General features: G+C 41.8%; 1 protein-coding gene across 3 annotated transcripts; it reads right to left on the minus strand.

Moving 5' to 3' along the window:
- Positions 1–84: 84 nt before the first annotated feature.
- pcsk7 (proprotein convertase subtilisin/kexin type 7) lies at positions 85–15303 on the minus strand. Of its 3 annotated transcripts, none has more exons than XM_063492662.1 (17): positions 15195–15303; positions 13991–14298; positions 12774–13016; positions 11957–12091; positions 11302–11467; positions 11104–11194; positions 10941–10995; positions 10640–10778; positions 10431–10531; positions 6938–7105; positions 5690–5794; positions 5494–5596; positions 3107–3263; positions 2857–2951; positions 2649–2754; positions 2393–2510; positions 85–1847 (listed from the first exon to the last, which is right to left on the minus strand). In XM_063492662.1, the coding sequence occupies exons 2-17, from the start codon at positions 14237–14239 to the stop codon at positions 1575–1577; spliced, it is 2304 nt and encodes a 767-aa protein (XP_063348732.1). In that variant the 5' UTR covers positions 14240–14298; positions 15195–15303; the 3' UTR covers positions 85–1574. The 3 variants fall into 3 exon arrangements, with proteins under 3 accessions (XP_063348732.1, XP_063348731.1, XP_063348733.1); XM_063492661.1 differs by having other exon boundaries at positions 15027–15297; XM_063492663.1 differs by having other exon boundaries at positions 15184–15289.
- Between the last annotated feature and the right edge of the window lie 656 nt (positions 15304–15959).

The following is a 15959-nucleotide window of genomic DNA, read 5'->3' on the forward strand; positions in this document are numbered from 1 at the left end:
AGCTCTTTAAGGGTTCCCTTGTTGGAAAATGGGGTGAATGGGGTGGGATCTCTCCTACTAATATTTCAAACAACCCATGCACCAACATGCATGCATGCATGCATGTTTACATGACCCAGATTAAGAAAGCATGGCAACAGGGAACACTTATCACATTTTTATCTGTAGGCGTGTAAGCGTCGACATAAAAGACTTCAAAAATGGGAAAGTCTTACTTTACGGGAAAACAGTCGTCTTCTGGCAGTTCTGAGATTTGACATTACCATTGGTTAACTTTTCTTTGTTTTTGCTTTATTTTGTATCCATGCTATTGTTTGTGTTCAGTGCCAGTTAGTGCAAGTTAATGTTGCAACTGTTACCATAATAGACTTTAAAAACCTCTGTAACCATACCCAGGATTGTTTCAGATTACCTTGAAATGTAGCCAGTTACTGAATTCAAATGACATATTCAATTAAAAAATGTGTAAAACCACTCAACACATACATTTACCATGCCAAATTAATTTATTCCTACAGGTGACTCACTGGAGGTGTGTGCTTGTGTGAACTTGGTTTTAAAACTATTTTAAAAGTACAAAAATCAGTCAAAGAGAAAACTTAATCAACCATTGTTTATTATCACTGAACTTGCCTGTGACTTGCACAGTAATGGTTTTCAATATCACTCCAAACACTGTTTACATTAAAAAATTATACTTCTTTAATACAGTCTTAAAAAAAAAAAGCACTGTAAAAACACCATCAGCATAGTACATCTGTACAGCAGGCACACATTGTCTATATATTATACTTTATTAAAAAATTGATTTGCAAATCCCACAATGCAAAAATCCCATTTCAAGTTTGTATTTTTCTTTTATTTGTAAATTATCAGTAGTAGATTGATAAGCCACAGAAAACAACACCAGGCTTAAAAAAATAAATGCATAAAAGAATTCCCTCAAAAAGCAATCTTTATTGAAATACAGTACCCACTTGAAGCCTCACATTTTACCGTAGGTCACTTTTTCCATGGAAGACCTTGCATATCACAAGCACAATCGCTCAGGTTACCACACACACACACACTTTCACACCTGTTTTTTTTCTTAAGTGCACATCTCAGTTCTTACTTCCACAGGTGTATTGCATCCTATCAAGCTCTTCTTTGAGGTTACATTTTAAACATATATGAGCAAATGAACACATTCACACATGTAATTCAACCAGGAACCCTGTTAGGTCCATCTGATGGTCATACCAGACCTGTGCATTAACTTACTTTACAGGAATTCTAACCTTCGTACCAAATTTTTCTTCCATGTCTAAAGAGATCGCAGAAAAAATGTGATCACCTTTATTAAGGGGATGTGCACAAGCCACACACCTTTGCGTGCAGCACAAACACACTGAAGGCCACTCTTAAGGGGAATGCAAAGAAGGACAAGAGTGCACTGGTTTGACACTCCAACACCACTGCTGGAAGCTGAGTGTGGGAGGCTAAGTTGGCGAGTGGCAAAACGAAGGTGTAAGCCTGAGAGGTCCTATAAGGACTAACAGTTTGATGGTTTTAGCCCTTCCTCTGGCTCAGTGCTATGTTGCCAGCCATTCCCCACTGGCAAGCGGCTCTTTGACATCAGAGTCCAGCACTGCCTGCAACTCCACCCCTGAGTCCTGCTCCTCATCCTCCCCGTCCTCATCCCCAATCAGTGCCTCCTCCACTCCTTTCCCTTGTCGCCCCCTCCTGTGACCACCCTGTCTCCTGGGCAAGCAGAGAAGGACCCTGAAGTCTACGTGGGCCATCATGACCTCCAATGTGTAGTAGAGGGACCAGAAGAGAGCAAAACAGCCAAGCAACAGCATGAACTGGAAGAGGAGGAGGACACAGGTTATAGAAACAAAGAATGTAAATCACCACAGGAAGAGTCAATCAGTGATCAGTGATGGCTGAATGTGCTGGTAAAGTGCAAAGGAAGGGAGCTGATAAAGAATGGAAAAGGAGAACGAGCGCACACACCTAAAGGTTAGCTGAAGGGTTAATTAATCAATACTTGATTTGTTTTATACCCTTCTGTCCAGGGGCTCACAGATTTTAGTTACCCTCTCACATGTCCACCATCCTACTGCTAAGTTAAGTTACACACATCTTAACTAAATAAGAAAGATGAAGGCCTGAGGATATATTTAATCACTGGAGACTTTATGATAAACACTTCCCTGATTGATGGTTAAAACCATGGAAGTTGTACAAGAAACATGTTAAAAAAAACAACAAACACACATCACCTCCCCAGGGAGAAAATGAACACAGTCCGCAAAGAACTCAAAAGACTGAAGCACACAGCGGGCAACAGCATGGTAATCATGGCGGGGCTTGTCTGAGTGTGCAACGTAAACGCCGCGCTGTTTACCTTGAGGTTGTTGGACGTGAAAGGCTTGGTGATTTCTGGAGGCAGGTCCAGGCCTGGAGGGCAGGGCAGAGAGAAGTTGCTGTGCAGATACTTCCCAGTCATTGCCTCCTCCACCAGCCTGTCAATCGATGCACAGCCCATCAAACTCACAGAACATCTTAATAAAATCACAGGTTCACCCCTAACATCTGCATTCAGGCTGAGTTTGAATTCATTTATTGCCAAAGTGTTACGCCGACTGTGTATCGGTTCTTGCCTCTGTCTTTCCTTGACCTCGCTGAACATCATAGATGAACCATACAGAGTCAACTTCCTCTCCTTCAGCACTCCCACAGCGGCACACTGGTCAGAAGATTCATCTTCTATAGAAAAAGTGGAGTGAGGAGGTCATGATGAAGAGCCAAACAAATAAAAAAAATGTAAAAACCCAAACGAGTCTAGCTGTCAGCAGGGCAGAAACTCACTGTGGTCAGAGATCTTGAGGGTATAGAGGCCCTGGGCTCTCTCTCCCCAGCAGCGCACAGTGGAGAAAGTCCAGTCCTGGTAGCCTGCATTATCTCTATGAGCACAAAACACACACAGCTACATTAGACTGCAGCACAAACAATTTTCAGTGTAATTTTGAGATACATTAGAAACCTTAAACGTGAGTACGTTTTACAATTACCATTTTCCGCTAAGTGTTGTTTTACAAAGCTCAAAGACAGAAACTACCTGTCGATGGCACGGCGAGCCCCGATGACTGATCTCATACCGCTGGGGCAGATCAACACGAACTCCACGTTGCCACGGCAAGGGTGGATGACTGTCACGGTTACGGCCACATGCTCCAGGGTCTCCATTCCAGACTGTCTCAGGTCGGCAGCAGAGACTGATGGAGAGGAGACAGAGCGGCTCACACTGTTTGTATGTTTGACAGTTTGACCCTTTATTCTAACCTTGTAAACAATGAAGAGTATGTGAATATGCTTGAAATCATTCTGAATGCATGTTTAAGTTTCAATTTCAGGGCTCATTAGCTTCATTTTAAGTGCTGCTTCACAATACGGTGATGATAAGAATCCAATTTTCTACTCGTCCTATTATTTACATAACTTTATTTCAGTAAAACTTCTTTGCTGCCATTATGACAAACCAAATAACATTTCCTTTAAAAACAATTAGAGTTTAGCTAATGAATGAAATCAATCCTAATCTGGAGAGACTTTAAAACAGAGAAAATCAATAAAAACCACTCTACTTTAAAATTTCAATCTTCCCTCAAACTTGAATCTGTTATCAGTGAGTCTTCCTGACCACCTCTTGCCCTCCCAATGCGAGTGTCTGGTAATTTCTCGGTATTTCCTGGGCTCTGAGTGCTAATGGGCCATGGCTCTATCTGACCATGTAGGGCTGAACACATCCTCGGGGCAGGGAAGGACGCAGAGGGCCCAAGGAGAGAGGAGGAGACGTGTAAACAGAGGTGTGGACGGTAAGATGGAGAGGCATGGGACAGATGTAGAGAAAAAGGGAATGATCGGGAGGGGCAGCAAGGACAAGGAGACAAGTGGAGAAGAGAAAAGTAAGAAGGAAAAGAGAGCAGGACTGTAGAGGGGAAATGAAATAAAGGACAAAAAGATTAAAGAAGCTTGGAGAAAGGTTTTAAATGCTAGAAGCTCTGACAGCTCAGAGTTCAAATCAACTTCAGATTTTGGAAGATTTTCCATGAATGCACTGGTCTGGCAGTGGTTTTCACTGGAAATTTTAAAGAAACATGATATGCATTCAATAAACAGGGTGCGGGGGTGACTGCGTAATAAACTCCAGACAGCACGCTGCTGACCTGTGCTCATAGCTCAAGAAGGGAAGACACATAAAGATAAAGATGTATCCTGGGATAAAAGTCTGCATGCTTGTCTAAATAAGCAGATGCTGGGTTTTTCTATATCTTTGTCATTGGGCTGTTAAGCCAAGCTAAATAAATTCAGTGTCACTCTATAAAAATGATGTAAGATTGTTGAAACTTTTTTTTTTCAATCCAAACTTTTGTCTGAGATGACAGGTTTGAGTATACCACACAAACCAACTCTGCTAAATGACTGCTCTGGGTTAGAATGTGATGACGCAGCAGCTGTGAGCTTTTACCATCGTGTTTCTCTTTTACAACTAACTCGCAGGCGTTCCTTCACCTTGCAGCAACCTAAAACCTCTATTCTCCACTGGAACGTGAGACTGCGAGCTCCCACACATCCTCTCTCCCTCAGAAAAGTCAAACTCAAGTTGTCTGTAAACTAACGTCACCCAATCGCCCTGAGCTGGGCTGATGAAACCTGAGGGATGTGACTGGCCATGAACAGGTCAGAGCAAGTTGCAGTGTGCGCTTACAAGTGGAGAAAATGTTCACATGGGAAGAGGAAATTTTGAAAAGCTAAAGGGGGCGTGTTAGTGAGTCAGCCAAAACACATAGAAACTACCACAGCAAACACCGAGTAGTGTGACGGGCAGGTCTGAACAGGGTCAGTGGTGAAGAAAAAAGAGCCCCAACCAATACTGACTGAAACGACGCTTAAAGGAGAAAATGTGGAGTACAGCACCTCTTTAACTGTCAGCAGCTCTTTGTGCGCACACACACAGACGCACACACATCTGGCTGTCTTCCTGAAATCAACAAGCCCATAAAAGAGGGAAGATACAGATCGAGGGAGGAGAGGAGGAGATGAGGGAGAAGGAAATGTTTCTGCTAGAATGAGGTCACCATATGCGAAAAAACTGTACAAGGGAGAGATTACATACACAGATAGCTAAATGTGAGAGAGTCAGAGCGGTAAGAAGTGATGAAGGAACAAAATGAATAGTGAGAAATGCTAAAGTAGTTATATCAGAAAAAAAATTGAAGAAAATGGAAAAAAACCTGCAAAAAAAATCTGGAAAACAAATTTCGCCAAGGGAACTCACAAACAAAGAGAACATTACCAAATATGGACAGGCAGCCTGTCTGAGGAGCAGGCAGGCAGAGAGGGAGGGGCAGAGGGAGTTAGCTACATGAGTGCAGTGTGTAAACTTGACAAGTAAATGTCCAGTACAGAGCTGAGAGAGAAGAGTAGACACTGAGGCAGGGTTACCTTCCCAGGTAAGGACAAGCTCATCGGGATAGATCACAATGGGGGTTTCCTCCTTTATTACAGAGCTCTGATAGGACAAGAGGAATGGCACTGACTCCCACACCTGAAACAGAAACCAGAGACATCTTCAGCCTAACCTGGAGTGGACATCTTTACTGAGAGCAGTGGCTGTGTCTCTACGTGCGTATGTGTGAACCTTGGCGGCATTGACGAGCCTCCACGCGTTGAGCAGACCGAAGCCGTGCTGGTGGCTGTGATGAAATCCTGCTCCATTCACCTTCCAGTCGGCACTACTGTCGCACTGTCAAAACAAACACAGCCAAGATCGAGTTTATGCTCTTATTGAGCAACAGAAATGACAAAATAAACAAGAGAGACCACTTCCAGGAGTATTGGGAAATGAGATACATTAGATCTATCATGTTAATGAGCCAGCTTTGCTCTTAGGCAAATTTTGTTACCCCTGGACAAAGGCTGGCTCTCTGAGTCTCAGCTAAACTGGCTGCTGCCTGTAACTATGTAAATATAGTCGCAGTAAATTTGGACAGGGCTTACCCATCCATATAAAAGCTGATTCTTTATCTGGCCTTCATACCACTCAAAGCATTGCTTTACTACTTATGATTACTGGAAGAGTAACTAGCAATAATGGGGGTAGATGAGGCTTCATATGTATCAAAATGCATTCAACATTACACGCTGACGATATCGGAAGTGCAGAAAAATTGTCACCATATCCTGACAATCTACACACAATTCATTAATAATAAAAATAACTTGTGGAGCTCGACAGCCACGTGCTGAGAAGACTTAACACAGGGACTAATCAGCCGAGTTCTCTGTTTGATTCCTGGTTGGCTGGGCCGTAGCTGCATGTTACTGAAATCATCACTTTCTCCTGCTTGTCTGTTTTTACTGCACTCTATATGTCAGCGATGAAGACCCATAAATTTTTATAAGCCAATAACTCTGAGTTTTATCCACTGAAGCAAAACACTGCTGAAAAAAAAGATTAAGGGAAGATTTCAAAACACTGTTAGAACTGTGAGCTAAAACGTGTCAGATCCTACATTTAGTTTACTTTGCATCCCATTTTCACCTTTCAGGTTTTGACATGTCATTTTGAATCATTCTGTGAACAGCTGGTATTGTGACCTGATTGGCTGAACAACAGAACACACAAGGGCTTTACTCAAAAAGATACTCGACACATACATTACACCAAATAATGCAAATGTTACTACAAAGAGGCTCCAAACGTGGATATACATTTTCAACCCAAGAGCACAGAGAAGAAGGCACGAAAGATTAATGCCATAAATTCAATATCCAAACAAAGATAAAATATAGCAGCCCCTAAGAGAGAAGTTTACCTGAGCACAGTGTGTGTGTGTGTGTGTGTGTGTACTCTAATAACCAAGTTTCTGAATTTCATCAGGCTTACCTTGGTGGCAGTGAAGGTGATGATGTGCTGGATATCCCTCCAGGTGAGGCAGGGCCGGACCTGCAGCATGAGGGCCACCATTCCTGCTGCCAGGGGTGCTGCAGCAGACGTACCGGTGTGACCCTCGGTACAACCTGTGCCCCCCTGCATGGACCAGTCTGAAGTCACCTGAAGAACCACACAGATGGGCTGAGTGTCGGAAGGATAGTTTGGAGAAACTGTGCACAGTATAAACTGTGTCACAGCAGTAAAAACTGACAGGAGTCTGAGTATAAACTGTTATCAAACGGTCAAACCCTTTTAAGAAGCCATCTTGACCCATTTGAACGAATGTAACCAGAGTTCAGTCCTCTGTATGTGCAGTTATTGGAGTACAATTTGACACTGGCAACACCCAGAGAAGAATTTAAGAGCCACATTAAGATAAAAAAAAGTAAAATAAATGAAGTTAAACAAACAAAACCACAGGAGGGTATACATTAAAATGTGTATACACAGACAGAGCACAGACAATCCTGACACCTCCTTGAGCAAACAGCAAAAGATCAACAGCTGGGAATAGCTGTTGATCTTTTGCTGTTTGCTCATGGACATCAAATACAGCGCAGTGCTGTACATGTACTGGGTCTCAAAAAATGTTTTTAAAAAGGCAATTATGATTGGATTTGGGTGGTATTGCAGTATGATTTTCAATACACTCTCTGTTTAGCTAATAAGAAGATGATGTATTTTGGTCTTCTGTGCTGTTGCACTGTGTTAAAATGCCACCAGTGTGCAGTGTCTGCTGATCCACAATAAGTAATTTATTAAGTACATTTTATTTATATAGCACCTTTTAAGATGAAAATCACAATGTGGTTGACATCAAACACAGACAATTAAAAAAAGAAACAGATGATAAGACAAAATAAAATACTAAGCACCAGTTAGCTTTTTAAATGAGGAATTTTTTAATCTAAATTTATGGCTGGACAACAAACCCTGATCAGAACATCTGAGAGTCCTACTGGTGACACATAGCTGTAAAGGTTCACTAATATATTTAGGTGCTAAAGGTGAACTTTGCATTGAATTCTAAATTTAATAGGGATTGAGTGCATTGAGATCAGCAGCTGTGTGAGATGAGCAACGTTGGGGGATCTGGTAAGCCTACCAGCAGCAATCTGTACAAGATATAGATGATCCAAGGAGGTTTTACTGAGGCAGACGAAGAGTAAATTACAATAGACCAAAGATGAGATAAAAGCATGAACAGCAACTAATATTTCTCAGCTGATGAAAACAAGAACGAACCAAACCTTTAACACGCAAATCCAACAGAGTGCTAAGTTCAGCGAGCTGTGAAACATAACAACAGTGAACAGAAAACAAAGTAACCAGTAAACTGTTCATGAGTATTTTGGGTTTAGTCCCACTGATCAAAGATGACACAGCCAACATTAACAAAGAACTGTTTGCCCCTAGAAAGTTGTGCTTGAGGAAAATAATCAACCAGTCTCTTACTGTCATTCCTTGAAGGATGCCATCCTCACACCACCTATTTAAGTGGGTAATGCATTGCCCAAGTCTAATAGTTACACATCCAATCATTTGTACTAACTTTCAACCTCGTTATTTACAACATCCACTACAGGTATTAGAGCTGTTGGCAAGGCCACGCAGACTGCAGCCCCTTGTAGTTATGTCCAGTAATGAATAATGAAGCGCTGTTCTACAACGATATAACTGCTATTTGTGGTGACACCTAGTCAATCAAATGCTGCCAGTACAACTGCTGCTATCTACCAGATACACTGATGTAAAAGCCAGTATGTGATGGACACATGAGAAACAAAATATGCTGCCAAACCGTGGTCATCATTGTTCAAAGCATTAGAGGTTCTTTTTTAACTCATATATGAGGTTTTATGAGGTTTTATAAGGCCCACATGTCTTTTAGAAACAGTCATGGTGTATTTATTTCAAACAACTGAATTTCTTCATCTCCAACACTGAACATCATGTTTTAATTAGTCACAGCTATTATTTGGGACTTACATTGTTTTTATGAGACTTGAAGCCCCTAAAATATCTTCAATCCTCCATTAGTACAAGATGCAAAAACTGCCAACAGCTTAGAAGTAATTTCTAAGACATCACTACTTTTTTTTCTCATGACTGTCCAGATGTTATAAACTCAATAATAAATGCCAACTCAGCGCACTGGTGACAGCAGCTGTTCTTGGTAAAAGTTTCTGGAGACTATTAAACTAACAGGCAGCGTCTGGACAGCATTTGGCCTGTGACCATACTGTGGTCAGCAGTGGATCATACAGCCCACTCCTGGCTAAGCTCTTCTCCCTCAGGCGATGACATCCGCCGCTCCAAACTGCGTTACCGTGGTGATGCACAAACAACAGCAAATACAAGTCAGCGGCTTCAATGGGCTCTTACCCCTGTCAACATTAGTCACGGTTTTCAGATGAAAACACTCCCTGTTGCTCTTGATGTGGAGCTGCTCTTTCAAACAGCTGTCCCCATCACTACAGTTTTAGACCTTTCCAGTAGAGAACTCAAACATACTGGTCTGCATGTCATGTCTTGGAGTTTGGTATCTGCAGGCTTAATCAGTAGGGTTAAGTATACGCGGCACAACAGTTTTTAAACATCTAGAGCAAGAAACAGACGACCCCTTTGAAAATTTTATATAGATTTTCTATATTGGCGATCATTTGTTCACTCACACGTGTGTGCTGGCCAAGAGGTTGACAGCTCACCTAGACACAACTCAACTTTATGTCTCCTTTCCAGTGCCACCTACGCGGCTTGGCTCGACTTTACTCCGTTTTGGTGATTTGTGATTAAAATTGAGCACCACCTCAATGTGGGTGTGGTCATTGGTGCCGCACAGCAGCACAGAAGTCCCGTAACATCATTTGCATGCAACGCAAACAGTTGGAACCCTGGCCTAATAGGTCCTAAAAAAGTACCTGCTACTACCACCTAATGGAAAAGCAGAGTCAAGCAAAGCCAAGTCTGTGCTAGTGTAAAGGAGGCTTTGGAGAGAGTAACAATTTTTGGGAACTTTTTATTACACTTGTAATAATGTAACAAGTTATTTCAGCTTGAGTGGAGATACAGAACAGCCTGCCTCCACAGATTTCTTTAAAGACTGCAGTTCAAATATTAGTTCATCTTTTAAATTTCTGCTACATTTAGCATCACGCAATGCTGTAGATATCTACAAACTGTGCTAACATCCGCTTGGAAGAATGCCAAGACTCACCTTTGAGTCAATCTCTGTCTAGTTGCTTTCTTTACACATGGTGCACATGATTTAAAGCTGTTTGTCTGGTTCAGAATGCACACACCTCTAGTCTGAATTTCACCGAACATGTAAGGTGTCAAACCACTGTCATGGCCACTATTAACCCAGCTAAATGAAGCTAAACTAAGTTGACCCACTATTCATGCACTTAATTCTTTTACTTGTCTTTGTTTTGATGAGACTTACAATGCTCCTCAAAGAGCCCCTCCCGCTGCTGAAAGTGACGGCCAGCATGGATGCGCACTCCTCAGCATAGAATGGCATCTTGCCTTTCTCGTCGACCGCTCCTGCATCAAACAAACACAGAAACTACTTGCATGCGCCACACGTACTGCACAAATAAACCTGCAGAAACAGGGCGGGCACAGGCACGCCTAATAATGTCCAGGTCTTACCGATTGTAATGGTGTAGATCGAGTTGGCGTACCCGTCGTAGTTGCAGTTGTCGTTGTACTGACCACCGTTACCGCTGGCAACTATAAAGATGCTCCCGAATCCTCGTCTGCCTGCAATCACCCCGTGCTGCAGAGCTGCCTGTGGAGCAGGGACAACAAAAAAGTCATTAGCATAAAAACAAAAAAACAACAAAAACATGAAGTGAAAATCTGCAGTGGTCTTCTACATGTCCAAGCTGCTGAGCTGTTGTGTTTTACTGCCCTCTGCTGGACAACAAGTGCTGTGAATAGATGAGCCCACCTTGCCCAGAGGATGAGGTCCATCCACAGTATGCCCATCATCATCTGGACCCCAACTAAAAAACACACAACGAGCAACATCAGCAAGAACATGAGAATCTTTGTTAATATGATATTACAGCATATTAAAATGCTGCTTAATTACACAGGAAACACAGTCGGACCTGCAGCTGTAGATGTCATTAACTTGGTAGTGTTTGTTAAAGGCTATAGCCTCCAGGCTGTCTGTCAGCGGGCCATCGAGCACTCTAATACCTTAGAAGTAAACAACAAGTCACAGATGAGATAAATTCAGAATTAACTCTGTCATCTTCAGATTTTAACAATGGAAAAAAAAAAAATCAAGATTTTCCGGTCTGTACCTGCTACTTTGCTGCCATAGGCCACTCCCACTGCGCAGAAGCTGTTGTTGGGAACAGCTGCAATCTCTCCAGCGCACCGAGTACCGTGGTGGTTGTCGCTGTGAATGTCAGGGTGAGGCATGGGGTCTGGGTCATTTGAGTTAAGGTCGTAGCTGCCTTCTGGACTCTAAGGAGGACATAAAATCAGTTTTTAAACATTACTAGAATCGTTAATAAGACAATCAAGAAAACTATTACAACTAGAATTTCTTATTATCCAATTCACTTTGATGTTGTCTTCACTGTGTGATCACTTTTCTACTAGCGCGGACTGTAAGTCTGTCTACACTGTTAAAAAACAACAACAACAAAAAACTGCTTCCCTTCTGCCGACAGCGACATTCTCTCTACTTTATAACTTTCCTCTGATCTACAACATGCTGTTTAAAGTTAAATCTGCCACAGCAGTTCCTCCACAGCAAGATGATTCTTGTCTGGCCTGCAGTTGCTAAACCAAACTATAATACAAAAGCCCACTGGCAGAATTGACTAAAAAAAGAGTATTGATTACAGTCATTCAACACTGGATTCACTACAAAACAAATAAATCCATGCCAGTTCCCATTGTTAAGCAATAGGAATAAATCACAAAACTGCTTAGACAGTTTTGACTTACATAATTTGGCTGAATGTCTTGGTGGGTGTGCTCTACACCGTCATCAACAACTACCACTGTGACTCCCTGGCCGGTAATGTTACGCTCCCACACTCCTGTCACGTTGATGTCCATGCCCTTACTGACGTCATTATGCTGCAAAAACAGTCAGAGTAAAAAAACGGATGAGAGGAAGAGGTGGAAATAGAAATGTCAAGGTAAATCAAAACGAGAACAAAAATCAAAACGAGAGAACAGAGGGAGAAAAGGTGAAGTGGTGTATCTTGCAGTATGGGTCTTATTGTACAACAAGCATTTCTGTGAAGCCAATCAGAGCTTTGAAATCCACTATGGCTGTTTTGTGTTTTTGTACCCACATATTGGACAGCTGTGAAAAACAAAGTAATAAGCTTATAAATCGCTGAAAACAGGAAACTATAAAAGAGGCGCAAGCTCAAAGGTTACAATCAGCTGAGCGGCAGTATTTAGCTTTTCACTTTGCACTTCATTCTCACTTTAGGCAAGAATTTACTTTCCTTCTCTCTCCTTGGTAAGCTGTCTCCTTTAAACATCTAGAGCAAGAAACAGACGACCCCCTCTGTAGCATTTGGCATAACCGTTAAAAATAACACCAAATGTCATGTTGCACACAGATTGTTACATTGATTCATACTTAAATTACCTGGCTTAAATTCCATTCTGATTGAGTTGTTAAAATAGAATTTAGAGCTAAAAATGCTTTTTAATAAAGATATGTATTGATTGTCAGCCTCTGAATTAGTTAAAAATGTGAATGCCACATTTTATCATAAAGACAGTAAGTCATATGCATCCTCACCAGGTGCCACTGTTTGGGGTAGTTGGGATCGTTGAAGGCCATCGATCTCTTTGAGCGGCTGAGCACTCTCTCCTGAGAGTACCACATAACATGAGGGTGTCCTGCTAAAACATCCTCAGGGCGGAGAGCTTGTCTCTTGATGCGTCCTACAGACCCAGCACCGGGCTTTGTAGAGCACAGCAAGTAGTGGCCTTCCAGGTGTCCTATCTGGCCATGGTTGTGCAGCCCAGCCTGCTCCGCTACCTGTGACAAGAGAGAACACAGATGACGACTGCAAAATTAAACTAGGACAATGCATCTAAACGTGGCCACCTTCATGTAAGACTAATGTAAGGCACTGCTGGTCCAGAGAAACCTTTTTATAGATCCTATAACATTTGGAGGAAGTCCCCCTTTTGTGTGTGTGTGTATCCAAACTGAAGGAACTGTCAAAGTTGGCAGGTGCTAACTGACATAGCATGAGAAAATCATGAAAGTGAATCACTATTGGTAGGATTTACTGGAATATAACTGCAACAGGCTGGCATGTGCTCTTAATGTGGGCAGGAGTGATTGGTTAGTGGGGTTTTGGAGGTAATCAGGAGCAGCACCAGGAACTGCAGGAAGCCTCGGTCTAAGATTAGCAGCTCTCTGTATACGGTACTTAACATGTAAGTAATGAGTCAATTGTAATGTTATGTTATGCATCTTAAAAGTGAACAAAATCACATCTCTAATTTTCAACTGCAACTTTATCATGAAACCCCTGAAACTCAGTAAACACATGTTGCCAATCACAGCGTCCTCCAACTCACTCTTGTGTTTGTAGCTTAGTTGGCTGGCTGTTGGATATGTTGCTCAGAAATGCAATCAGTTGTATGAATGGAAAAATAAGAAGAAAAGGAAAACGTAAAAGATCTAACAGTATGCAGTTCTGTGGGAAGTATCGCAGTGAGAAGGCTTCACAGAACTGTTTGGTCCTAAAGCATTTTTACAGCGAACCTTAAAACAAACCCTGTCAAATCCCTACATAGATAAGAGACCGTGGGATAAAAAGAGAAGACGAACAGGGAGCAAAAAACAAACAACTGAAAGGTTTGGTGCAATGAAAAACTAATGAATGTGAATGTGTTAAGTTCAAATTCAAGTGTATGAAATGGCCTATTATGGTTACAATAACAACAGCAAATAACAAGCTCTTAAGTCTAATCTGAAAAAGCATGAATGAAGTACTCTACCTTGTTAGCTATGAAATCCATGTGCACAGCACCGTGTTCACTATCTTCTTCCTTGTGATCAAGACCAGTGTGCAGTCGAACTGCCCAGGACTGACCTGGACTGCAAGAGGGTGACGGCCAAAGTGAGGGATCAGAGGCAGGCGCTAAAGGAAGCGAGGGGGTGACAGGGGTCAGAAGGATGAGCAGCAGGAGGACGAAGGAGGACAGAAAAATCAGGAAGAGGAAAGTAGGCAGATAGAGCTTTGCCATGGCGAGGAAGGGTGATGCACGGGGCCAAAAGGGCAAGTTCTCCTCATTGGAAAAGCGACCTGAACATCAGACAGAGTCAGACAGGGAGAGAAAAAGGTGTCATTAGTGAGGACAATCTGTGAATCAGTGCGCCTTGGTGTTTATCATCTCCATGCTGCATTCAGAAGCAACGCATCAAATTCACAGCACCTTACTAACTGGACGCCATCTGTGTGAGATAAACCCTGTGGTTAAATCAAAGCCTTTGCACCAGTGAGACACATACACAGTGCATTCCAACACCTGCAAAACAACATCAATCATACCTGTTGTGGGCGATTTCTTTTAGCAACAGGTTGTACTACATGTACGCCTCAGGTTTTTTCACAGAACCAAATAACGTGACAAATCAATCACCAGGAAAACGTCCAGTCTGCGCAAATGTGCGGATGTAACATCTCTAACAACATCAGACAGACAGCCGAAGACACTACCGATGGCTGTCCTATTGAAAATCTGAATTATGATATTAATAGCCTTAAAAAGGCATTTACGGCTATTTAAATCGTGGCTCTTTCTCTTTGATACGCATTAGCATTAGCTGTCTTGTCACCCAACAGTACGCTCTCGTGACTTCTTAGTTTTGATGACTTCTTTTTGTTTTGTTTTTATTCAGCTTACTAGCTAGCTGTACATTTGACCGAGATTTGTTGTATAATTACAGCTTCTGTGAAAACACTGCCACGTACACTCGATAAAATTATAATGTAGTAGGAACAGAAAAAGAAAGAGGAAAAAAGTCAACAACCTGAAGAGGGAGTCGGCTTTCGTTCCCAGCCTCGTTGTTGTCATAGCTTAGTAAGCGAGCTAGTTGTCCTGGCGGCTAACGAGTAAGCTCGCTATTCTTTTATTAGATAAAGTAGTACGAATTAGTAGCTGTTTGAAAATGATTTGTAGTCAGACACCTTCAGCTTACTTTTCCACTGAATCCCCTTTTAGTCCTCTGCCGTTTGTGAAATTCAGGGAACCAAAGGTGATCATCTCATTTCCGTACAACACTCGAGAAGTCGCTATCTAGGTGCTACGTCACGCGTTGCGCAAAACGTCGTGTGGGCTTCCTGATTGGCCCAGAGCCACGGCGTAAAGCACTGCAGTTAAAACAACAACAGCAAGTTATTCAAAACACTTGGAGCATTTATCGTAATCGAAGATTTATCGTAAGAAATCATTAACAATTTTCCCTCAATATAAAAAAGAAATGCAATTTCAACAGCATGTCTGTTTTTGTTGTTGTTGTTTTTTTTATTAATAAGATAAAAGAATTGCTGCTCTATTAAATGAAAGAAATCTTCTTAGCACTCTTTGGGCTTACATTGCAGGAGGGAATGTGTAAAAGCACAGAAAAAGTTTTGTACTTTTTATTGTAGATATTGGGAGAAAAACAGGAACGTTTCTGTCATTTCTGTTTCGTTTTTTAAGTTTGAAGATATCATTGTAATACGAGGTGTTTATGTAGTTACTAAATAATTACTGTTTGGGTAGGTTTTTTTTATGTTTAATTATGTTAAATGGGAGATTTTCCTAATATCCTTTGCACACAGCTCTGGCTGTGACCACACCTCTTCTGATTGCAAGGGGCAGCCAATCAGAAGAAAGTTGAGCTATAACGGTTTGTTTTAGACAATGGAAGAAATGGAGGGCCACATCAAGGTCAAGAAACATGTAGGGCTTATTTTAAATT

This window comes from Pelmatolapia mariae, linkage group LG14 (assembly GCF_036321145.2).
Source record: "Pelmatolapia mariae isolate MD_Pm_ZW linkage group LG14, Pm_UMD_F_2, whole genome shotgun sequence".
Taxonomy (NCBI): Eukaryota; Metazoa; Chordata; class Actinopteri; order Cichliformes; family Cichlidae; genus Pelmatolapia; species Pelmatolapia mariae.

What these genes read in the sequence shown, in the direction of transcription:
- pcsk7 (XM_063492662.1), bottom strand. Translation starts at nt 14,239, where the DNA reads ATGGCAAAGCTCTATCTGCCTACTTTCCTCTTCCTGATTTTTCTGTCC. An exon ending in AAGACATTCAGCCAAATTAT is followed by an intron (nt 11,468 to 11,956) that starts GTAAGTCAAAAC and finishes TGTCCTCCTTAG; the next exon opens with AGTCCAGAAGGCAGCTACGA. An exon ending in TCACCTTCACTGCCACCAAG is followed by an intron (nt 5,795 to 6,937) that starts GTAAGCCTGATG and finishes TTGTTTTGACAG; the next exon opens with TGCGACAGTAGTGCCGACTG.